The sequence below is a fragment of the Phoca vitulina genome, unplaced genomic scaffold, assembly GCF_004348235.1.
Source record: "Phoca vitulina isolate PV1807 unplaced genomic scaffold, GSC_HSeal_1.0 scaffold29, whole genome shotgun sequence".
NCBI classification, from domain to species: Eukaryota; Metazoa; Chordata; class Mammalia; order Carnivora; family Phocidae; genus Phoca; species Phoca vitulina.
Genome location: NW_022589732.1, coordinates 17,996,504 through 18,020,374, shown reverse-complemented (window position 1 = coordinate 18,020,374; position 23,871 = coordinate 17,996,504). Strand labels below are relative to the sequence as shown.

Genomic DNA, 23,871 nt, shown 5'->3' with positions numbered 1-23,871 from the left:
ATGTGTGTGTAAGGGGTTTTGCTTTTTTTTTTTTAAACAACTGTCACTCAGGGGTTCTTAACTTGGGGCCCACAGACATCTCCCATGGCATCCATGGACAGAGTGCAGGGGCGGGGAATATGAACTTGGATGGGGAAAAAAATGATATCTTTATTTCACTAAATTCTAACTTTTTTCCATCATAAATATAGACAACAAACCCCGGCAGCCTGATCAGTTCCAATAACTGTGTCACCAACAGAAATCAGAGATATTTTCATATAACACCACAGATGTTACAGATTTCAAAATGTCCTTTATGCTCTCAATCACTACTTTGAATTAAAAGTTATTAGACCTGCCACAAGATACTATTTTCGCATTAATAAAGAAGCATATGATACTTCATTACAAATTATTTAATATTTTGCTAAGTGTACTTGAACAGAATTGGTTTTCTTTATAAGCTGATGTTTTTCATGCATTTAGAAATATTCCAGGAAGGAGCCCGTTGGTCAACAGCCCACCCAGGGGCGAAGAAAAGGTAAAGGACCCTGTGTGGGGGGATGGAAGGAGCCACCTGTGGTCCAGCAAGCATTCCCAAGACATCACGTGGACAGGTGTGCAGAACCCTGGCAGGCGGGGAACCAGTACCTTCCCTCTGAGGGAGACCCTCCCCAAGTGGCATGTGTCCACAAGGGAAGAGGGGCTAAAAAGCCAGGAACCCTCTAAAAAGATAGCATGGTCCCAATTGTGCTAGAAACTATGCAGACAGCCCAAGCTGGCATCTCCTTGGCACTTACCCTCCAGGACTATGGGATGGGCTTCTTACAGGAGCAGGGACTTGGACAGGGCTGTGGAGCATGCTCCCAGCAAAAACCACAGCAGGCTCACCATCCCCACCCACGGCTCCTCGTCACTGCCTATCCACCCAAATATCAGTTAGGCTTTCTTCAATGACCAAGACAGAAAAGCTAACTCAAACTCCCTTAAGAGACAGCATTCATGAGCCTCCCTAACTAGAGTCCAGGACAATGGGTGCTTCAGGTAGGTTTGAGCAGGGCTCTGGCTGCTTCTCTGCTATTCTTTCGGCTCTGCCCTGCTCCAGATCTCAACTTTGTCCTCAGGCTGGCTTTCCTCCTGGTAACAAAATGTGTAGAGTGGTTCTAAGCCTCATATCTGCATATCACCCACCTGGAGCAGGAGACATCTCTTCCCAGCCATCAAGGGGAAGCCTTCCCACCAATTGCAATTGGCCTAACCTCCATCAGTTGCTTTAGCCAGGGGCAATTCCATGCACGGACCGGTTTAGGTCTGGGTCACTGCGCATCACCAAGCCGTTACTATGCCAGGAGCCAATGCCACACTTTTATTAGCTTAGGCCAGTGAAGGCCCTCCCCCCCTCCAAGAAAAACAGGTGGGGAGAGTGGTAAGGGGATAAAATGGATGCCTGGAGAGGCGACTGGAAGATTCTCCAACGTCTGTCTTTCCATGAACTGCTAGCAGGCATCTCAGCTTCCAACCGAACTGGCAGTGCTAGGACAGGGGCCATCTTATGCCTATTCACCAACCCCAAGGTGACCACTGAGAAAAGCACTTCGTATGTGTCAAGTCACCATGACAGGCCCTCAACCTGCCACTGAGTACACTAACAGCGCCTCTCAGTCACTGCCACACAATCTGAGGGGGCTCCCCTCTCCCAGAGACCAGAGTTCTTCAATAAGATACTGTCTGGAAGACAGGAAGGCTGGGGAATTCCTTTTGCGGGCCTCAGTTTCCCCACATGGTCAAAGAGGGACTGGACAAACTAAACCTAAAAGTGCTTCTCAATTGACAGTTCGTGCATTACAGCAAGGGGAAGAGCATTTAAACCTTGGTGTTTTGTAGACCCAAGAGCCTTCATCATCTCCTGTCAGAGATTCTGCCACAACCTCCTGGCTGGTTTCCCCACTCCACTCCAGCCCCGCCCCCGAGACCAATGTGCTCCCCACACAGCCACCATTCGGTTGGTCAGTCAGTCAATCAGCAAATATTTACTTCTCCTGCTGGCTACCAGGCATTGTTCTAGTCACGGGGGATACAGCAATGATGTACATACAGAAAAAAAAAATTGTTTTATGAAGACACACACACACACACACACACAAAACCCCTGCCTTCATGAAGAAGCTTCCTTTCTGGAAAGAATATAGTCAAGAAGTGAGAAAACAATAGAAGTGAATGCTGAGGAGAAAACATCAAACCCAGGAAGAAAACTTGAGGAAGGTTACAATCTTTGATAAAGTTGTGGGAGAAGGCATCTCTGAGAAGGGAACACTTGAATGAAGACCAGATGAAAAGGAGAGCATGACCCACAAGGTTAGCTAGGGCAAGAGTGGGCCAGGCTGAGGGGATAACACGTGCAAAGGCCCTGGAGCAGGAACAGGGCTGACAGGCTGGAAGAGCAGAGCTAGCGGCTGGGAGGGTGATGGGAGGCCAGGTCGAAGGCCGTGTGGATCATGGAGAGACTTTGGCATCTCTGTAAGTGACATGGACAGCCCCTGGGGGGCTTCCGAACAGAATGATTTCATGTGGCTCTCATTCTCACAGCACACTCCGGTTGCTGCATGGAGAATAAATCTAAGGGGTGAAGGTGTAATCAGGAGTGCAGTGAAGGGGCCACAGTAGAACAGGGTGAGAAATGTGCAGGCTTGGACCAGAGGAGCCACAGAAGTGGTGAGAAACAATCGGGTTCTGGATAGATCATTTGAAGAAAAAGCCAGAAGATGTGTAGATGAACTGGCCATGGGAGTGAAAGTGGAGGCTATGTGCCAGCCATGGGTGGGGATGGCCAGTGGGGACTAGGAGAAGCAGGAATACCAGGGGCTCGATTTCTGGCCAGTGCCCTTGGTAAGAGGCACATCTGATGCACCATTCCTCTGAGAAAATCTTCCAGGGGCTTCCCCCTGCCCTCTAGGTAAAGTCCAACCTGGAAACACCTGCTACAGCCCCTGAGTGAGCCGACCCCTCCCACCCTTTTGGCCACATTTCTATATGCTCCCCAGTCCTGGCTCTTCTACCTTCTACAAACCCACCCACCTTCTCTTGCCTCAAAGTCTTGGCATCTGCTCATCTCTCTTCCTGAAAAATTCCTCGCCTGCTTACAACTCCAAGCCCCAATCGCCTCATCTGCAAAAGGGGGAAGGAGAGTATAATACCTGATGACTTGCAAGGGACCTTCCAGCTGCAACAATCTGCAGTCTGTGGCCTTGAGTTTCCGTGCCCTCGCTTGCCTGGGCCCAGGAAGATCAGCAGCAGAGGCCAGCCCAGAGTGTCCCCAGTGCAGGCTGAGGTACTCACCAAGGGCCAGCCTGGAGTACAGACACCAAGGCTTTAAGGGAAGAGCATGGAAAGGATGTGGAAGAGCCTGAGTAGAGGTAAGAGTGACAAACAGCATGGTCTGGAGTAGACAAGAACCCCAAAGCCAATCTGCCTTGGCACAAGCAGAGCCCTCCAGCTGGGGCACCCTTCCCTCCTCATCCCTGCTCATCCTTGACAGCCCCTGGTATAACTCGGCTCAAATCCCCTCTCCCTGAGGAAACCTTCCTGCCGCCTCTGGACCCTCCCCTCCACAAGCCAGTTAGTGGTGGACACATCAGTCTTCCCTCTCACCTCTATGCCCACCCACCCCCATTCCTGACAGAGCCCACTTGGAGCCTCACACGCCACAGGTGTATCAAACTTTTCTTGTAATCAGATCACCAATATTACTCTGCGCAAGATGTGAGCTTCCTGCCAGGACAACACATCCTTTGCCCAGTGGGTAACCTGGTCTTTGTGTGGCGAACAAGCCAGAGGGCCTGTGATTCAGACCACGCCCCCAGCCCCTGGCCTGCACCTAACCCAGCCATCTCCTCTCACCTTCAGGATGTTGAGAAGCCAGAGACTCCTCTCTCGCCCTCCCTCACCTTCCGCCCAGGGACGTTATGAGAATTAATGGGATAACAGATGAAGTGCCTCCAAGGAAACGGGCTACATAAATCCAAAGTGTTGTTATTAAATTCCAAATTTAGCCCTCGGGATCAGTGAGACATGACAGATCTGGGCTGGGAGCAATCCCAGCTGGTGGACAGGAAGTCCCCATAAAATCAGAAGCCACAATATACAGGCTCTGAGGGTCAAAAAAAAAAAAAATCCTAAAAAAATCCCCCAGGCTTACACCTTGCAGAAGGCCCAAAGAGCCTTTATAGCAATCCCACAAAGTAAGCAGATAGACTCTGCTTTTACACCAGCAGTGATAGGAAGCTCACTACTCCCCAAGTCAGCTCCTGTCCTCTTCCATTAGCTCTGGGTTTCAAAAACTTCCTCCCGTCCAGCCACACCAGTGTGCCATATTTTCCACACTCTGAGACAAATCTCACCCTTTTCCCACATGATAGCCCTTGACCAATAATACCTATCTCTGCTCGTTTCCAGCTAAATACCTCCAGACCTTTCAAACAGGCCTCATAAGCCATCACTGGAAGGCAGGCTAACTACCATTCTGATACTCTTTTCTGAACAAGCTCCACTTCACAGCTACCAAAAATAACATAACCCCAAGGAGAGGTCCAACAGGACAGGGCAAAAGAGGACTCACTGTTCCTTCACTCTAGGTGCCCACTTCCTATGGAGCAGCTGGAGGCAACAATTTGTGCTTTTTTTAGCATCCAAATCACACCATGAAATCATGTAATCTCCACTTAAGTTTCAGGCCATAATCCCTGCCACACATCTATCTAGCTAGTTATGGCCCCGAAGGACCCCAGAAATGACACCCAAGCTGGGTGGGTGGGCCTCTGGGGAGCAGAGAACCACAGCGCAGAAATGAATGCAGCCCTTGGAGCCAACACTGACCTAAATTCAAGGCCCAGCTCTGCCACTTACTGAACAACCTTCAGCAAACGACTAAAATCCTGAGTTTCAATTTGTTTCTGAGATGAGGACAATAATGTTCCCCTTGCAGAAGTCTGGTGAGGACACAAGAGAATATATACAACGTGCCTAGCACACTGAGTAGTAGGTACTCAATAAAAGGCATGGTTGTTATATTCAAAGTCTCACGGGAGCCCTGACAAAAGTTTCCAAGGACAGAAAACCCAGGAAGTGACAACATAGTCCACTGAGTTTCAGTGGGTGCCAGTACAATTCAATAAGGAAAGAATAATCTTTTCAACAAGTGGTGCTAGAACAAATGAGTAGTCACATGAAAAAGAATGAAGTCAGACCCCTTCCTCACACCATCTATAAAAATTAACTCCAAATAGATCATAGACCTAAATGTAAAAGCTAAAACTATTAAACCTGTAGAAGAAACCATAGGAGTAAATCTTCATGACCTCTTGGTTAAGCAATGGTTTGTTAGATTTAACATCAAAAACACAAGCGACAAAAGAAAAAACAGATAACCATCAAAATGTAAAACATTTGCCTTTTAAAGGGCACCATCAGGAGTGCCTGGCTGGCACAGTTGTTAGACTGTGTGTGTGGCTTTTGATCTCAGGGCTGTGAGTTTGAGCCCCACGTTGGGAATAGGGTTTACTTAAAAATAAAATATTTTAATTTTAAAAAAAGATAATAATACAGAACACCATCAGAAAGTGAAAAGACAACCCACAGAATGGGAAAAAATATTTGCAAACCATTTACCGGATAAGACTTGTATCTAGAATACATGAACACTTACAGCAATAAAAAGACAATCCAATTTTAAAATGAGTGAAAGACTTTCTAAAGACATATAAACAGCCAATAAGCACATGAAAAGATGCTCAACACCACTAGTTACTAGGAAATGCAAATCAGAACCATACTGAGTTACCACTTCACACCTACTTACATGGCTAAAACCAAAGGTACAGATAATAGTAAGTGTTGACAAGGATGTAGAGAAATTAGAACTCTCATACACTGCTGGCAGGAATATAAAATGGTGCTGCCTCCGTGGAAAATAGTTGGGGAGTACCTCAAATGTTAAACAGAGTTACCATGTGATCCAGCAATTCCACTCCTAGGTATATATCCAGAGAAATGAAAATGTGTGTCCACACAAAAACTTGCACATAAATGCTCACAGCACCAGAATTATTCATAACAGCCAAAAAGTAGAAACAATTCAAATGTCCTTCAACTGAAGAACAAACTATGGTACAACCACACAATGGAATAGTATTTGACAATGAAAAGGAATGAAGTACCGCTACATGGTACAACATGGATGAACCTTGAGAACATCATGCTCAGTGAGAGAAGCCAGTCACAAAGTCATGCTCATGATATGATTCCATTTACATAAAATGTCCAGAAGAGGCTCATCCCCAGAGACTTTAAAGCAGATGAGTGGTTGTCAGGGGCTGGGAGAGGGAGAATGGGGAGAGACTGCTAATGGGTAAGAGATTTCTTTTTTGGAGTGATAACATTCTCTGTGAATATACTAAAAATAATTGAGTTGTACACTTTATAAGGTGAATTTTATGGCATGTAAATTATCTCAGTAAAGCTGTATTTTTTAAAAAGGAATGAAGTATTGACACGTGCTACAATACGAAGCCTGAAAACATGTTAAGTGAAAGAACCAGTCACAAAAAGATCACGTATTGTATAATTCCATTTATAGGAAATGAAAATGTCCAGAACAGGCAAATCTATAAAGAGAGAAAGTAGGGGCACCTAGGTGGCTCAGTCAGTTATGGGTCTGCCTTCGGTTCAGGTCATGATCCCAGGGCCCCATGTCGGGCTCCTTGCTTAGCAGGGAGCCTGCTTCTCCCTCTCCCTCTGCTGCTCTCCCTGCTTGTGCGTGCTCTTGCTCGCTTGCTCTCTCTCTGACAAATAAATAAGATCTTCAAAAAAAAAAAAAAAGAGAGCGAGAGAGCAAAAGTAGACTAGTGGTTACCCAGGGTTGGGAAGTAGAGGCGGGGGAAACAGTGCATGACTGCTAAGGAGCACAGGGTTTCTTTCTGGCATGATGCAAGTGTTCAAAAACTAGGTGGTGGTGACTAGGTGCTAGATTCTGTGAATATACTGAAGCCCACTGAATTATACACTTTAAAAGGATGACTATTATGGTATATGAATTATGAATAAAGCAGTTTTTAAAAAGAAAGTTGTTTTTTTTTTTTTAAGCGGCAACATGGGGTGGTCTGGGAGTGATACGGAGAAAAGGCAGAAGTCTTAGCAACATGGGGGCGGCTGCTGTGGACACATCAGCAGCCTCTCTCCTCACCTCCTCTCAGCAAGTGCTCCCTCTGCCCCCGTTAAGCGGAGACGGGGCTCCATGAGCTAGCAGGACCAGGGAGGGACCTGTCCTGAGTGGGCCAGTCAGTGTCACATTCCTGGGAAGTGGTAAGTAGGATGCAGGGTCTAATTAATGGTGCTGGATGCCTGGAATGGGAAGCAATGGGAAGGCCAGCTGTGAGAAAGAAAGGAGAGCATAAAAAGCTGCCTGCAAAGAGAGAGCGGGAGTGGACTCAAAGAAGGGGAAGGAAGGAGGAGGGAAGGGCTGATTTGTACTGGAATACTTTCCCAGTACCAATAGCAGGGAGGCCGCCAGCACTACCTACACCTTGGTTGTTAAACACCTCTCAGCTTTCCAGTAAATTCCTTTTGCTTGAGAGGCTCCTGTTCAAAGAGTCCCCATGAAGCACCCATTTTCTTCTTCCTGCCATGGCAGAGACTGGTAGTTGTCCCCCAGAACCATTCTCCCCACCTTTCCCCCGGCTAGAGCTAGTCTACATTTCCCAGCCCTCTTGCAATTAGGTATGCCAGGAGACTGAGTCCCAGCCAATGAGACAGGAACAGAAATGATGTGGGTGACTTCTGGTCAGGCCGTTGTGGAGAATGGGTGCCTCTCCTCCACCTTTTCCCCATTCTGCCAGGCAGATGCAGGTGACCATGAGGCCCTAAAGATGACAAAGGCACAAAATAGGATGAGCACGGGTTCCTGACTCACCACCTGCAGAGGAGAGCTTCCCGCTTACCTGGAATACCCCCACCGTAATTGGCAACCATTTACAGAATGGAGCCAATACTGTGAATAGCAAAGCAGAGGAAATGTCTGGGTCTTCGTGACACTGTTGATCTGCTGCATCAATCAACCCTGAACACCTCTCTGCATCTAGATGGCTTCTTATGTAAGCAAATAAATGTCCTCATTGTTCAAGGCAGTTTAAGTGGAGCTCTCAGTGTTTTGCTGCTGAAGGCCTCTTACCTAATAACACCATCTAAAACCAAAGACAAAGTCAGCTCAGAGAGCAGCAGCGGTAGACATCGCAACTCTTAGCTTCTCAGGGAACACTTGTCTACCAGTGACACTCTGCAAGACAGCAGAGGGCAATGAGATGAACAGCATGGAAAAGTGCCCCCACACAACACTGCAGTGCTTTGTAACCTTAAAAATGAAGGAAAATGGTATTGAGAAAACTGGACAGCCACTTGCAAAAGAATAAAACTGGACCTCTATCTTACACTGTGCACTTAGACAAAAATCAACTCAAAGTGAATTAAAGATTTGATGGTAAGACCTGAAACCATAAAACTCCTAGAAGAAAACCTAAGGGGTAAGCTCCTCGATATTGGTCTTGGCAATGATTTTTTGGACTTGACACCAAAAGCAAAAGCAACAAAAGCAAAAATAAACAAGTGGAACTACAACAAATTAAAAAGCTCTGCACAGGGCACCTGGTCGGCTCAGGTCATGATCTCTAGGTCCTGTGATAGAGCCCCATGTCAGGCTCCCAGCTCAGCGGGGAGTCTGCTTCTCTCTCTCCCTCTGCCTCTCCCCCTGCTCGTATTCTCTCTAATGAATAAATAAAGTCTTAAAAAAAAAAAAAGACAAGAGGTAAGTGTTGGCAAGGATATGGAGAAAAGGGAACTCTGTGCACTGTTGGTGGGAATGCAAATTGCTGCAGCCAGCCTGGAAAAAAGTATGGAGGTTCCTTAAAAACCTAAAAATAGAACTACCCTATGATCCAGCAATCCCATTCACGGGTATGTATCCAAAGGAAATGAAATTACTTTCTTGAAGCAGTATCCGCCCTCCCATGTTCACTGAAGCATTATTTACAGTAGCTAAGGCATGGGAACAACTTAAGTGCCCGTGGACAGATGAATGAATAAAGACAGTGTGGAAGACACAATACACACACACACTGGAATATTATTCAGCCATTAAAAAAAGGAGGAAATCTTGCCATTTGTGACAACATGGATGGAGCTTGAGGGCATTATGGTGACATTAGAGCAAGAAAATACTGTATGATCGCACCTATATGTGGAATCTAAAAAAAACCCCAAACTCACAGAAACAGAAAAGACTGGTGGTTACCAGAGGCAGGGGGTAGGGAGTAGAGGAAACGGGTGAAGGTGGTCAAAAGGTACAAACTTCCAGTTATAAGAGAACTATGCCCTGGGGATGTCATGGACAGCATGGTGACTATAATTAACAATACTTTGTGTATTTGCAAGTTGCTAAGAGGGGTTTTAAAAGTCCTCATCACAAGAAAAAGAAAACTTTTAACTAGAGGTGAAGGATTTTAGCTCAACTTACTGTGGTGACCATTTCACAATATATACATATACCAAATATAGTGCTGGACACCTTAAACTAATCCTATGTTAGATGTCAGTATTAACTCAATATAATGGGGAAGTGAGAACCATCTAAGGGTGGAATTTTTTTTTTTTTTAAAGGAGGAGGAAGAAATGACTCCTGAGTAGCAAACGGCTCATTTAGGCTCATTCTGCTGTTGGAAGTGAGCTCAAGGTGAAAAGGCCCAAAACTCAGTCCTCTGCCCACCACTGATGAGCTGTGGGACTTGGGGAAAGTCACTCTGTGCCTCCATGGCCTCATGCATAAACAGAAGAAAATGCAGTGCTACCTGCCTACAAAATGGAGGTGCCAGATCAACTAAAGAACTTTCCTCCTCCAAGGAGGCCTGCTGGAAAGATGCATTTTAAGACCTTTCCTCCACCAACAAGAGATGCAGTTCAATGGTGTCTGCCTATGAGCTGACAATTTCTAACCAAACTATCATCCTAGAGGATGGGAGCCAGCACAGGGCCGGACCCAGAGCCTCCCTTGACTCCCCCATGGCTCTGTGACATGAAGGTCTACAGCCATCTGAAAACACAATTCCAGAGACTAACTGCCCAGGCAAAGCAGCTCAGCACAGTGAGCTGTAGTAAGCCTGTCCCTGGATTAATGAGATGAATGCTGAAGCCCCCTCCACTGTCACAGCCCCTCCCTCCGAGGCAATGTATATTCGGAATACACACTGCAGCTGAGAACAGGGTGTAAATCTTTCCTTCTTCCAAGAAATGCAGAATAGAAATCTATAGCAAATCCTTAATGTCTAGAGATCTGTACTTTTTTAAAAATTCAATTTGGTAAGTTCCATCTTACTGCCTTGCACCAAGTCCCTGGCAAGGCTTACTTAAATGGATACAGGAGATGGATGTCTTACAGCAGGGCTTACAGCTGCCCTGCAATCCAAGCTCCTTGAGTAGGACAAGTCTGTCTCCTCGGTTCGAAGATAGGTCTCATGACCCAGCACTCTTGGCATCCCACCCAAACCATTCAAGAACTGGATAGAGGCATCGCACTATAGGGAGAACACTGAACCAGAATTGGGCCACTAGGGTTCGAGTGTTCTTTCTCCCAAATAAATTGCAAGCCCCTTGGCTGGGGCAGCTTACAAAGGAGGAATGTTATTTGCACTGGATCTGCAGAGACATTGCAGCACGGATGGGTAGACATCGCCATGCGCATGTGAACAGCAGAAAGCCCTGCAGGTTCAGCTTCCCTACGAGGGCCGAATCCTATAAACAAGATTACCACCCCCATTAGACCTTCTCCGAGAAGAAAGAGTGACCTCTCCAGTTGATGTGGCATCAGGCTTTTTTCATGCTTCCGCAAGGATAGCAGCCAGAACAACAAAGCAGGCAGCATCCAAGCCTGTGCCCACAGTGCCCCCTCGTGGGAGTCTGTGTGGCTCATCAGACCTCTTCATGCCACCAAAGCAAAGGCCACTGATTGGAGCAGTCCATAGCACCACCCTTCCTTGTCTCCACAGCCGTCCCCTCTGGAATGTCCTCCCCTTCCCCTAACTCAGTGAGTGGTTCTCAAACTTCAACCTGCATCAGAATGGCCTGGAGAACTTGTTAAAACACAGGTTGCTGGGAACCCACCCAGTTTCTGATTCAGTAGTTCTGGGGTGGTGCCCAAGATTTCGCATTTCTAACAAGTTCTCAGGTGATGCGGACACAGCCTGTTTGGACCCACTGCCTCTGCTAATCTCTCTGCACCCATCAAGGCTCAGCACAACTTCTAGCTCTTTGAGATGTTCCACAAATGTCCCCAGGCTTATCATACAATGTCAAAGCTATGTAACTTTGATCAAGTTCCTTAAGCTCTTTGAGCCTGTCTCATCTGTAAAATGTGGATATTAGTAACTCCCTCATAGAGTAGTTATAAAGGGCAAATGAGATACACGTATCCCCCCCTCAGAAAACCTACATTAGCACCTGTTTCTACTAACCAAAGAAATCCAAAGAGGATTTTCACTTTTGCAGGAAATAAAGCGAAAATAGCATTTGGTTTGTTTTGCAGCGCTCCCTGAGCAACAAGAAGCACCACAAGCCCCTGGCCCCGAAATACACTCAGCATCTCAGCATCAAGACGCCATAGCTGTGAATGGTATTGTGAGCACCTGTGCTTTATCTCGATGTACGTTGGGCATCCATTACCAAGATGTTTTCTAAGATGCATCCTAAGCCTGAGAGGTTATTTTCTGGGTCTGAGAACACTCCAAAATTTTCCCATATAAACCAATAATTCAGTTCTTCACTTTACACCTTTTCAGGTTCTGAAAGGTTTCACAGGATCACTCTACTTTCAAATAGCTGGGAAAACCTAGAATTCATGCAACAGGCTTCCTGGCACATAAAAAAACAATAAATATCAGCTCTTCTGCCATTATTTTATTAGCAGTAACAATAGTAATATTACTGTTCATCTGCCAGCTTCTTGAGGACAGGGACCATTTCTCCTACTCAACAGTTCTCAGAGGCAGAAGGGACCTCAGGGACCCATGAGTCCAAAATACCCCTAACATAGTTCACCAGGAGAGGCACCTAGGAAGTTGTCACAACCTCAGACGCTTGGCTGCCACCCAGAACTCACTCGGGAAATTGGGGCAGGAAGTCTGGGCATTTGTATTCTTAACAAGCCCCCAGATGCCAAGTTTGGGAACTACTCATCCAGTCCTGTACCTCATCTAGACACAGGGAAATGGAGGCTCAGAAAAGTCCCTTGCCATCCATAGCCTCAGGTGGCTAGAGGCTGAGCAAGGATCAGAAACCGGGTCTCTGGATTCTAATCTAGTCCTCTTCCATCAAGCTAGATGGCATGGATGCCATCTCTTCAACCCCTAGCCTCTGGCACAAATCCTTGCTCCAGCATGCACGATGAACAGTCCAACAGCTTCAGTATCCCCCATGCAGAGGAATTCAGCATGTGACAAGGACACTCAATCCAGTAGTTTTTATTCAACCAAAATATCGAACAAGAAAAACCCTTAGCCTGGCATATGAGATCCTCTGTAACTTGCTCCCTTGCTGGCCTCTCTAGTCTCATTTTCCTCAGGACCTTACTTGTACCCTAACCCTCAACCAGACTGTGGACAGTTATCCTGGGGGGTGTCACTTCCACAACGTCTGGCCTACCAGAAGCTCAAGGGGTAGTGGATACAGAAGGACGAATGAAAGCCTGGAGGTGTGTTCACTCACTGGACCCACACCGCCCGCAAAGTTCCAGAACTCAGGAAGGCCTCTACTTTGCCCGCACAAATAAATCAAGCATCATACCTCTGTCCTTAGAGCCAAACTGAAGTCTACTTTTGAAATGGAGTTTCTGGTACCAGAATGCATTGTGCAAAACTGCTGGAAGCCACCAAAGTCACCAGAGATCTTTCATCTCACCTACCAGCACTGTTCCCACCCTCCCCAACTCATCCCCACTTGTACCCCAGGAGGACTGGGCTCACTTCACCCCACAGCTGCTACTTGTTCCCCCCCTCCCTGCATTCTCTTCTAGCTTTCACCACCCTAGATCAGAAAACCCTGCTCCTGTGCATCCGGATCAGATTGTCCACTGGTGATATTCCCTCATAAGCCTTCCAAGACCTGGTCAACCTGCAGATTCTCTTGCCTCTGGATTTCTATCATGTAATCACGGTGAGGAACGAGGCCATGAGACTGCAGTGAGTTGTTTAACCCCCTGAGCTTTGAAGGACGAGATATAGTTCATTCATCTCTCCAAGTCCCCCACAGGGACCAGGGTGCACAGCAGCTCAGTCAACAGGAAATTCAGTTGGCCATCTACCACTTCAATTATCCCATGGCAATGGGTACCTTGTTGAGCACACAGTGGGTATACAAATGAGTCTTGCTCACCTTTAACCTTAACATACCCTACAGACAACAGCGGCTCAATTAGTATTTGATTGAACAAAGGCACAGGGATAAAGACTCTGGAGTCAGACAATTGTGCCGTACTCCCAGCCCCACTACTTGCATAAGTTCTTAACTGCTCTAAACTCTATGTGGGTCCAGTGAGATCTGTCTTAGGATTATTGTGCAGACTAAAGGAGATAATTGTTTATACAGAATTTAGAACAGTACTTGCCTTGGCGCCAAGAGTATGACCTATTAAGATGCTGTCTTTAAGAAGAACCCAAAATAACTTGTCAGGGAACAAAGGAAGAGCAGAGCATTGCTAAAACTGCTTGGGCACATGCAGCTAACTGTAAATGCAACTTGGGTGCAGTGGTAAGGCAAGAGGCCAAGAAGCACCCCAGTATTCATGGAGACTGTAAAACCACCCCCTTCAGAATCACCTCTAGCTTCTTTTTGCCACTCTTCAAAGATCCCTGCTTCCCCTCATGAATCCACAGCCTCCCACCAGTGCCAAATTAAGGAAAGGAAGGTGCTCTCCCTACCTGTTGACTCAGCTTAGTAAAGTCAACCTTGCATTTTTACAAAGGCTCTTTCAAAAACTGTTGACAGCGGAGCATGGTCTGGTTACTGTCAGGGCCGACAACGCTGGATCTTTAAGATTCCTCAAGTTCAACAGCAGACTATACACAATTTAAAACGAGTTCCTACGAGTCCTTCCTATCACACATCGCTTAGCACTAGTTTCCAAACTGTTCTCACAGATGCTCTATCATTTGAGCCTCAAAATAGCCTCTTCAGTCCTGTCAGCAAGAGCAGGCATCCTTGGGTACCCCAATTTAAAGAAGTTAACACATGGGCACCTGGGTGGCTCAGTTGGGCATCCGATTCTTGGTTTCGGCTCAGGTCATGATCTCAGTCAGTCATGAGATTGAGCCCTGCATTGGGCTCTCTGCTCAGCAGGGAGCCTGCTTGAGATTCTCTCTCCTCCCTTTGCCCCTCCCCTGAGACCTCCCCCCCCCTTGAGCATGTGCTCACACTCTCTCTAAAATAAATAAATCTTTAAAAAGCTAACCAAGAGCACCTGGGTGGCTCAGTCCGTTGAGCGTCTGCCTTTGGCTCAGGTCATGATCCTGGGATCCTGGGATGGAGCCGTGCATCCAGTTCCTTGCTCAGCGGGGAGTCTGCTTGTCCTTCTCCCTGCCACTCCCCCTGCTTCTCTTGCTGTCAAATAATTAAAAAAAAAAAAAAAGCTACTCTAATCAGCTGACCAAGTGACTTGCCCAGACACCTAGCTGGACCAAATGGAAGAATCCTGCAGAAGGGACACAAAACCAGAGTGCAGGTAGAGGTTGCAAGCTAGCTGTAGCTGAGGCCGTGGTGGAGGCCATGGTAGATTGCACAACACCTATCTTTAAAGCAGGTACCCAAGCATCTAACCTTGCCAACTACCATCATGCAGGAAGGTGAGGTGCTGTCGCTGCCTGATACTTAAAGAGGCTGGAAATCTGGATCTTTATGTATAATTTGTCCAGTTTCAAAAATGTTGTGCCTGTGCAGGACCTTACAGACAAGACTACCGGTTAGTTGACTTGGCTCCAATAGCCCAGCCTAGGCAGCTCCCCTGGAAAACCAAGCTCAGCCAGTTAATCATAACTCCCTTCCCCCAGAGAGGCTACACTGGCTGAATGACTGCCAACTCTGCCCTCCCTGAGCACATCCCAACAGAAAAGCTTCTTCATCTTGTGACTGCTATCAACCTTTACCTCCACTCTGGCTCGCCACAGTGTGCCCTCCATCTTCACATCAGTCCCTAGTACCCCACTCCCAAAGCCACCTCCTACCCTTAATTTTGCTTCCGTTAGCTCTGCTCCTGAACTTTCCAAACCCTCCCCCAGCTCCCATTCACCTGTGCCCTATCCCGAGCCAGCCCAGGTGTCACCTCTCCCTTCTCTTCAGCTCGTTGCCCCTGCACGCTGCTCACCAGTCCTATGCTGCCTCACCCTCGCTGCCACAGGAACCCCATTTCCTTCTGCAACGTTTGCCACCAGGCACGAATGGTCTCTGCACTGCCTAGTTGAAAAATCCCCCACTTTACGTTACCGGTTAGCCATTTTGGTGAAAACTGACACTAGCAGTCCTGAATCCCCCACTCCTCCACACTCTCCTGCTAGTACAGCCAGGTTTATGTCCTGGCCCTAGCAAGGGAAACCACAGGGCCATGGGTTCCACAAACCCAATAGCACAGCCTGAGCTTAGCTCCAAGTGAAGCAACTACACCCACCATCAGCAGGTCTCAGCCAGCAGGTCCAGCCCTCACATCCCTGCTCTCTGGTCTGCACGTCCTTCTTCAGTCAAGGCCTCTCATCATGTTCTCCAAAACATGCAACCATTCCTTCCACCACCCTCTCATGCCTTCTGCTATCACGATTCTTGCTTCTTCCTGAATCCCCTGTCTACCCAACCAAGCAGGTCTTTCACTCCTTGACAACTTCCTGAGGTTTCTCTGGTGATTTTAATCCACTTACATGGTTCCTAATCATATTTATAAGCTTGACTCCCAGATGGACCCATGTATCCTACACCAACTTTGGGGGAAAATGGAATCCAAAACCCTTAAGCCATTAATGCCTCTTCACCCCATTCCCAAATACGCAAGCTCTCCAACTCCTACACTTTCTAACCCTCTCAAAAAGGCACCCCAACCCTCAAAGTAACCCTAAAACAACTTCTCCTCAAATCTCTCAAAACCAGGGCGCCTGGGTGGCTCAGTCGGTTAAGCATCTGCCTTTGGCTCAGGTCACGATCCCAGGGTCCTGGGATCGAGTCCCCGCATCAGGCTCCCTGCTCAGCGGGAAGCCTGCTTCTCCCTCTCCCTCTGCTACTCCCCCTGCTGTTCTCTCTCTCAAATAATAAATAAAATCTTAAAAAAAATCTCTCAAAGCCACACAATTGATCAATAACCCACAGCTCAGGTCCACAACCGTGATGCCTTAAAAAACCAAACTCAGAACTGGCATCCAGCATAGAAAAAGTGACACTACATAACCCTCCATGTTTCACCAAATGCATATAGATCTACCAAGCAATTACACACTACATCCAAATATTCATTATACTAACCCCTTTCAAATTCCCCACTCATAATACACCATTCACTTATCCCATAAGCACAAACCTACAATGCACAGATGATTTTGGCAGATCCTGTTTACTTCGTGATAAATGAGTATGTGCTCTAATAATATTCTACTGAGGCAAGTAATTTTTCAGTAATAAGAACGATGTCAGGTTCTAGGAAGACCAAAAGGAATTCAGATTTCAAGTGTGTCTTTCAGATACTGACCAACTAGACTTACGGCAGGTATTAACAATGAGCACACCAGACTGGCACTATATGCTCTCGTGTTGCTGGTACCCCACACCCACATCTTTGTGCTACTAAAAGGAACGACAATCATACCAAGTTTTCACTAAAAGCGTACTGGAACATGTGAACTTGGGCAGCAATCTAAATCTGCTCTACAGCAGAGTAATTTCATAACGCTCCCAGTAAACTTCAAATACATTTCAAACAACCAGACACGTTAACATTCTTAGTTTATTGATCCTCTCATGAAAAATCTGCACAACCAGATAAAGCCACTGCAGCATCTTTACTCCTTCTGTGAAACAAAGAAAAGGAAAAATTTAGTTAGTGAACCACCTTTAAAACTCTTAAAAATTAAAATTTAAAATCTTCAGCAAACTCCAAAATTAATGACACTCATGCAAAACAAGTATTAGTGACCTAAAATGTTAAGTTTGTGATCATAACACAATGAGAGCATCAAGAAATAAAACTTGCAAACATTCACATTAGAAATGGAATAAAGAATTAAGTATTACTGTTTTAAAAACAAAACCATGTCACTACCGGTATCTAAAAAGCTACGATTCTTGAAAGCATTTGTAAATCAACTTCTAAAACTACTTCACATGCAAAAACAAACACAAAAAACAAAACTATTTCACATGCTCTAGACTTTCGAATTACTGTTATCAGTAAAGCCTAATGATCCACATGAAAAGCTTGAATTATACCTGTTGTCCAATCTCCAGCTCACTGAATCAGTGGCAGGGAAGGGAGAAAGGAGGGAAGAAGGAAAAGAAATATTTCATTAATAGTCCCTTTTCAAACTCCAACATAATCTGCATTTACATGCATGCAATCAAATACCTTAGAAATAACTGTTTTCTTTTTAATTGTATACAAAGCGCTCTTGAGACACACTCATTTTTATTCTTCCCAATTTGGAGAATACCTCATGTGATTAGTATGGTTCTTATGTAAACAAAGTGGCATGATGGTTTCACAATGAGGAGATCATCATGCCAACAGCAGTGCCAATCCAGGCTACCACTGCCTACGCATACATGAAGTACACATACCTGACCCTCAGCCCTCCTCCTCTGCTCAGCAACATCATGCTGGGCACACAAGCACCATCAAAAGACCCGGGAATCATCCCACACTAGAGTCTAACCTCAAAGAGAGAGTTCTAAATGATCAAGCAAGTCTTTTAAAACCTGTCTCAGCTCAATACATTAAAAGCTACCGTTCACAGCCACCAAAAGTAGTGCAAATTAGTTTTTTAAAAGGCAGAACTGGGCTGAAATGAAAATGCTTCAAGCGCTCTTTAAACAAGAGACTGTTTATTCCTTAATTTAAAACAACTCTATTGTACCCAAAAGGTAAGAGCAAATACCAATTCCAACATCCAAACAAGAACAGTTAAAAGTAACATTAGTAAGCCTGGCTATTTTGAGCCAAAGAATACTTGTGCTTATTTACGCATTCATTTCCCAGCCAGTTTTCCAGAGCTATGCTAGTGAAATGCACCAGTGCAACCTGAAGCAGGAATAGTGATGGCTCAGGTCCCCAGAGGGAGCCCCTCCACACGTCACCGGCGAACACTAACGAGCACAAACATATGGAGCCCAAAGACTGAATGAAGACAAGAATGGGTTAAACATCCTTGGTTCTAGATCAGTCCACTGACTGAATCTTTTTTGCAACCTTGGCAACTTCTGTTGATAGGTATAAGCCTCACAAACAGGGAGCAGTTCTAAGCAGCAAGTAGTTCCTCTGGCAGTTCATCCATTACTAGAACTCCGTGGCTGGAAAGACCATGTAATTGGAGGCCTGGGCAGGCATACCAGATTTACTGCCTGGCAGGGAGTCACTGTTAGAGGAAGCACACAGGGGCAGTGACTAGCAGTGTTTCAAAACCCTACGAACCCCCAACCCCTCTACTAAGCCCACCTTACATGCTGGTTTAGGCTGCTCAAATGTGCAAAAATGTATTTAACATGGGGTAGTAGACCATTCTGACCAAAAACTTATGAAAAAAGCATATTTATCAGAGGCTTTGGTGTGAATATACAATTACCTTGGAACTTTTTCAATTGAAAGAAAAATGGACATCAGATGAAAAATTAGAGATCAATAAAAAACAATGTAACGGTAAAAGGCAGCTTTGATTGAACACTTCCTGAACAGAGACTTTGCCAGATTTCCTACACCAGTTTATTACCAGAGCTGCCAGAGAAATCGACCAGTCCCCGGGGTCCCCAAGGGAAAGACTGCTGATGACAAAATGAGGCCCCTTCCCAAGCCCTGTGTTAACTAAAGCCGTTTCCTGGGTATGTAACTCTGGGACACAGCATTTCCCAAGTACAAGTTAAAAGATGCCTACTCAGTAGAGTACCCACCTTCCTCCACCAGGTCACTTCGCAACATAACATGCATTTTTGAATTTCCAAAATAAACGTGATTAAAAGTTTCTCTCCCTTCCTCATAATATGCCATTTTAAAACAAATATAAGAGATCATACTACGTAAAACTCTTGTTGTCCAAAAGCCAACATGCAAAGCATCAAAGCAAACTCAGTGAAGGTGATGCATCCCCACACCGTGCTCACAATCTCAGTACCTGCTAGACACTTCATTTCTGATGAACAAGAAATCCAAGAAAGTAGAGGGAAAAGGCAAAAAAAAAAAAAAAAGTTCACAGAACACTTGATTATTTGTTAATTTAACAACCCAACACCTTAATTCCATTCAACTATTATTTACAGTTAGCTAGCAAAGCTGGTAAAAAGCTGCTTATCATTAAAATCACTTAAGTCTTGGCTAACTGGAGAGGAAAGCAAGTGAGATCCCAACTGCCTCTCCAGCATGCCAGGGAAACACGGGCCACATTGATTCAACTGCTTCTTAAACAAGTTATCTGTTTTAAGCAAGTAAGTTTAATCTTCCCCTTTAACAGTCCAAACCAATTCGCAGTAAAATGGACACTTTTCCTGACAGGGCTTCCAAGGTGCCCACTAGGATCACTGAACCGATGTGGCCCCTGTGTTGTGCTGATCTGTGAGCTGACAAAGGGTGGGCAAAGCTACTCTAGTGAGGTGTTAAGATACTACATCATGTAGCGTCTCAAAACACGTTACCTTCTGTAATCCAGAAGAAGTGGGAAAAGAAAAAACATTAAAAAAAGGTTATTAAAAAACAAATCCCTCCTTTCTAGAAACTAAAGACCTGCAACGACATTTCTGTATTCTCCTTGATGAACAATACCTTTTTGCCAGCACCAACATTGGCTTTTGCAGTCCCCCTGACTTTCTTCATTCTGTTCTTGCGTTCCTTTCGCTGTTTTCTTGATGTCTTTTTCTTCTCATACAGGCCATGCTAAAGGAAAAAGGAGTACCTTTTAAGTGACTTGCAAACATCAACTCAGCATTAACTAATCTGGGAGGGACCATAACCAAGTCAGGTAGCTCAAGAAATGCAGCTTCCCAAATCAAAATTGTTTCAAGTACATTTAACAATACTTGTTTCTACTAAAACAAGAAAGGTAATCCAATTGAGACACAATATGTACAAATCAGTGGCACAGTACTCAGATGTGCTCTCAACACTCCAACCTACTCATCTTCACTCTGCCCATTTTTGCACTTGCCGTTCCTGCTGCCCAGACTGCTCCCAAATCTTCACACAGATCTCAGCTTAAAGGTCACCTCCTTAGCAAGGCCTCTCAGACTACCCAACTAAAGAGCGCAGCATCTGTCTACCACACCACCATGATTTCCCTCACAGGTGTTCTACTGGAAGACTTACCTGATGGCAGTGAAGAGTTAGAGAAAAACACAAGTAGTACTTCAAAATAACAATCTGCAGCTTATGATCTGGAATCTAAGGGAGCTTGCTCAGCTCGTTGCTGTAGTTCACTCTAGTGCTTGTCACTCAGGAAATGATCAAACTCAGACTTTTAGAATTAAGGATCTCAACTGGGTGCCAACCCTTCCAAACCCATCCCCCTATTTCCAGCTCCTATCTCCACAAGTACTACATTACTTGTCCTTCTAGACCCAGCTCAAAGGTCACCTCCTCAAAAGCTGCAGACCCCATTACTGAAGCCCTGTACTCTATCTGTACATTTATCAAAAAACCTTCTCTCTCAACCACTTTAGTTCCTTAAGTCTGAGGGCTGTCCCTCCCCAGTCTGCTTGCTCTTGCTCATTCCACTGCACCCACAACACAATGCTGTTAAAAAACAGTCTTCAGCAGCTGTTGAACAATGAGAACACCTACTCTTGCAAGTCTGTGTTTGGGTTCATTTTTCTTTGCATAATCCAAGGAATCATATATCATGCCAAAGCCGGTTGTCTTGCCACCACCAAAATGGGTTCTGAATCCAAACACAAATATGACATCTGGTGTGGTCTTGTACATTTTGGCTAGTTTTTCCCGAATTTCTGTCTTAGGTACTGTTGCCTTTCCGGGGTGAAGAACATCAATGACCTAAAAAGAAGTAACAGATATTAGTGCTTATTATTACAAAATGAGTCTTTTGAAGCAACAAACAATGAAACTTTGATGTGCCCTTCCTTACCATCTGTTTCCGCTGAAGTAGTCGGTTAGTCATAAACTTCCTGGTCCGGATAGTTACTGTGTCGTTCTAAAAACACACATAATGCACTAGTTAATGATCCACTCAACCTCTTCTTGAGCCTGCTGAGATTTTTCCAAGATACAGCACTGCCAATGGGTACCCACGAGCCATAAGTGGACAACTCATAAACATGAAGTCCCATTTAAGATGCAGTTCTGCAGCTGCAGGCGCCACATTTCAAATGTTGAAGAACCACATGAGCTAGTTGCGGGAATGCTTCCATGAAAAGAAAAACCCACACACTCCCAGTGCCTAACTCCTAAGACACGTCTAACACGCTCAGTACTAAGAGAACGCACTCCAAAGCTTTCTGGAATCTTCACTTTGCTGTGGGCATCACTTTGGAGCAGGGTTTCTCAATCTCAACACTACTACTCTGGTCCCACTACTTCTCTACGGGGACTAACCACTAGAGACCAGTAGCACCCCCAACTCCAGTTTTGATCAAAAATGCCTCCGGATTTTGCACTGTCCCCTTAGGGGCAATTAAAAAAAAAAAAAAAAACACCCTCACATAAGAACCCTTTCTGTGGATTAAAACTACTTCGACCTGCACAGACCTTTAGTCTCAACTACGTTTGTAACACCCTCACAAGTTTGACACAAACGCTGCCACTATCTGCATGTCAACTACCAGTCTTGCACGGCCAATTTTACACCCCACAAGAAAACCTACTCCCTTCTAAATGGCCCAACAGCTTTTACACAAGTAACCACCGAGGAACGTGGCCATTCAGCATGCTTACACTAAAAAGAAATTTTACCCAAAAAGGAGACAAAGCAGAGGCCTTCGTGGCAACGACTGGTTGCTAGATTTCAAAACCACACCAAAGTAAGTTGACTTGAACAGTCCTCAACTCTTGAAAAGACTGGAGGGAAGAGGGGCCTTGCAGATAAGGTCGAATTAGAAATAGGTGCTGAGCCTTTACTGACAGAGCTCACTCCTCATGTACTTAAGGCAAGCTTTCTAGAGGCCTCCCTTTCCAGGGCCTCGGTTTCCGCACAGTACAAGAGGTTCCGTACGGCTCACAATGTTTTAGCTTACACATGCGAACAGCTTCACTCGCCACGACTCGCCCGGGCGCCGCCGGCACCCACTTCACCTCCTGGGTTGCCATCACCTCCAAGCCGCCTATCCCAAACTGAGAACGCAGGTGAGATGGGTCTCACCCCACCCCGCCCAATCCACTAGGCTCCACGAAGCCGACAAACGCAGCAGGCGCCCTCGCAGTCCCCAAGCCGTGGACTCTGAAGCCCGACGTGCCCGGGTCCGCGGCACAGCCCGGACTCCCCACCGACGGCTCCGGGACTCTCGGCAACCAGCCTCCGTCAGACACAGCCAAAAAAAGAGCGACGGGACTTCGGGCGGCCGTAGCACAAACGGCAGGACCCGGGGACGAAGGATGGCTCAGATACGCGCCGGATAACTGCATGGGTCTGGGGAGACTCACCATGATGGCGGCCAAGCTTCAAGCAGCCGGGGAGGAAAAGAGAGCCACTCTCCGCCGGCCAATCATATCAATGCGCACGGAAGGCCCCCGAGCGCCGCCGGCGAGGGGGCGTGGCCAGGCCCGCGAGGGCGGCCGCACCAATGCCGGACTGAAAGTGCCTAAGGCCCGCCCCCAGGGAGCTCCCGCGGACTAGATTTACGCGAGCACATGTTCAATTTCAGTTCAATTCGTTGTCCTGAATATCCCGTACTTAGAATTATGGTAAATCGAATTACAGTTTAGGAGATCCTGTCGACCAGCCTCTTCATTTTATAACGAGGGAAACTGCAGAAACCCGACTCAAAACCTTTGTTATTTCAACTACACAAAACTGACCGTTTTAGGTTATTGCTAAGTATTGCTTTTTTTTTTTTTTTTTTGAGTCTCTGGTAATTTTCTGTATGAAAAATAAAAAATTCTTCCTTTGTGTTTTTCTGAAAATCTTAGTCCTTACCCTCACAAATGAGCTTTTATCAGTGTTTGATCCATAAATTTGTTAGTTGTTTAAAGTGACGGGGTCATGCAAAAATAAAGAACATACGTGCATGTTCAAAAAGAGACATTAGGACCTCTAAAGGTCAGTGTGGCAAAGGAGACAAAGGTGCAGGCTTTGAGGATAGCTTTCCTACATTTTTCAGAATAACAATACTTAATATTCATTGAGTGACTGCTATGTGCCTGTTACATTCTAATTACTTTCACACTCATTTTGCCATTTGACCTCCCCGCTAACTCTAAGAAGTAAGGTACTGATTACTTACCCCCTTTACAAGATGGGTAAACTAAGACACAATGAGACTAAATAACATTCTCAAGGTCACACAACTTTAGGTGGTGGTACCCAGGGAGGCACCGTGGTTCCAGAACCTTGCTTCTAACCTCTATATGATAAAAGCCACTCGTCGAATCGTGTCAGTATAGTATTGTCTACATTATTCCAA

The 23,871-nt window shown here is 45.8% G+C and overlaps 1 protein-coding gene across 4 annotated transcripts; it reads right to left on the bottom strand.

The window, feature by feature from the left end:
- Positions 1-17,029: 17,029 nt before the first annotated feature.
- RPS24 (ribosomal protein S24) lies at positions 17,030-22,961 on the bottom strand. Of its 4 annotated transcripts, XM_032423874.1 has the most exons (8): positions 22,892-22,961; positions 21,381-21,446; positions 21,080-21,289; positions 20,066-20,176; positions 19,939-19,941; positions 19,422-19,439; positions 17,530-17,551; positions 17,030-17,111 (listed from the first exon to the last, which is right to left on the bottom strand). In XM_032423874.1, the coding sequence occupies exons 1-6, from the start codon at positions 22,892-22,894 to the stop codon at positions 19,434-19,436; spliced, it is 399 nt and encodes a 132-aa protein (XP_032279765.1). In that variant the 5' UTR covers positions 22,895-22,961; the 3' UTR covers positions 17,030-17,111; positions 17,530-17,551; positions 19,422-19,433. The 4 variants fall into 4 exon arrangements, with proteins under 4 accessions (XP_032279765.1, XP_032279767.1, XP_032279766.1 ...); XM_032423876.1 differs by lacking the exon at positions 19,422-19,439 and having other exon boundaries at positions 22,892-22,958; XM_032423875.1 differs by lacking the exon at positions 19,939-19,941 and having other exon boundaries at positions 22,892-22,958.
- Positions 22,962-23,871: the final 910 nt, after the last annotated feature.

Bases quoted from the DNA above. Each gene is read 5' to 3' on its own strand.
- RPS24 (XM_032423874.1), bottom strand. The intron at 21,290-21,380 runs GTAAGGAAGGGC...ACTTCTTTTTAG, and splicing joins TACTTCAGCGGAAACAGATG to GTCATTGATGTTCTTCACCC. The intron at 20,177-21,079 runs GTAGGTGTTCTC...TTTTTCCTTTAG, and splicing joins CCAAACACAGACTTGCAAGA to CATGGCCTGTATGAGAAGAA.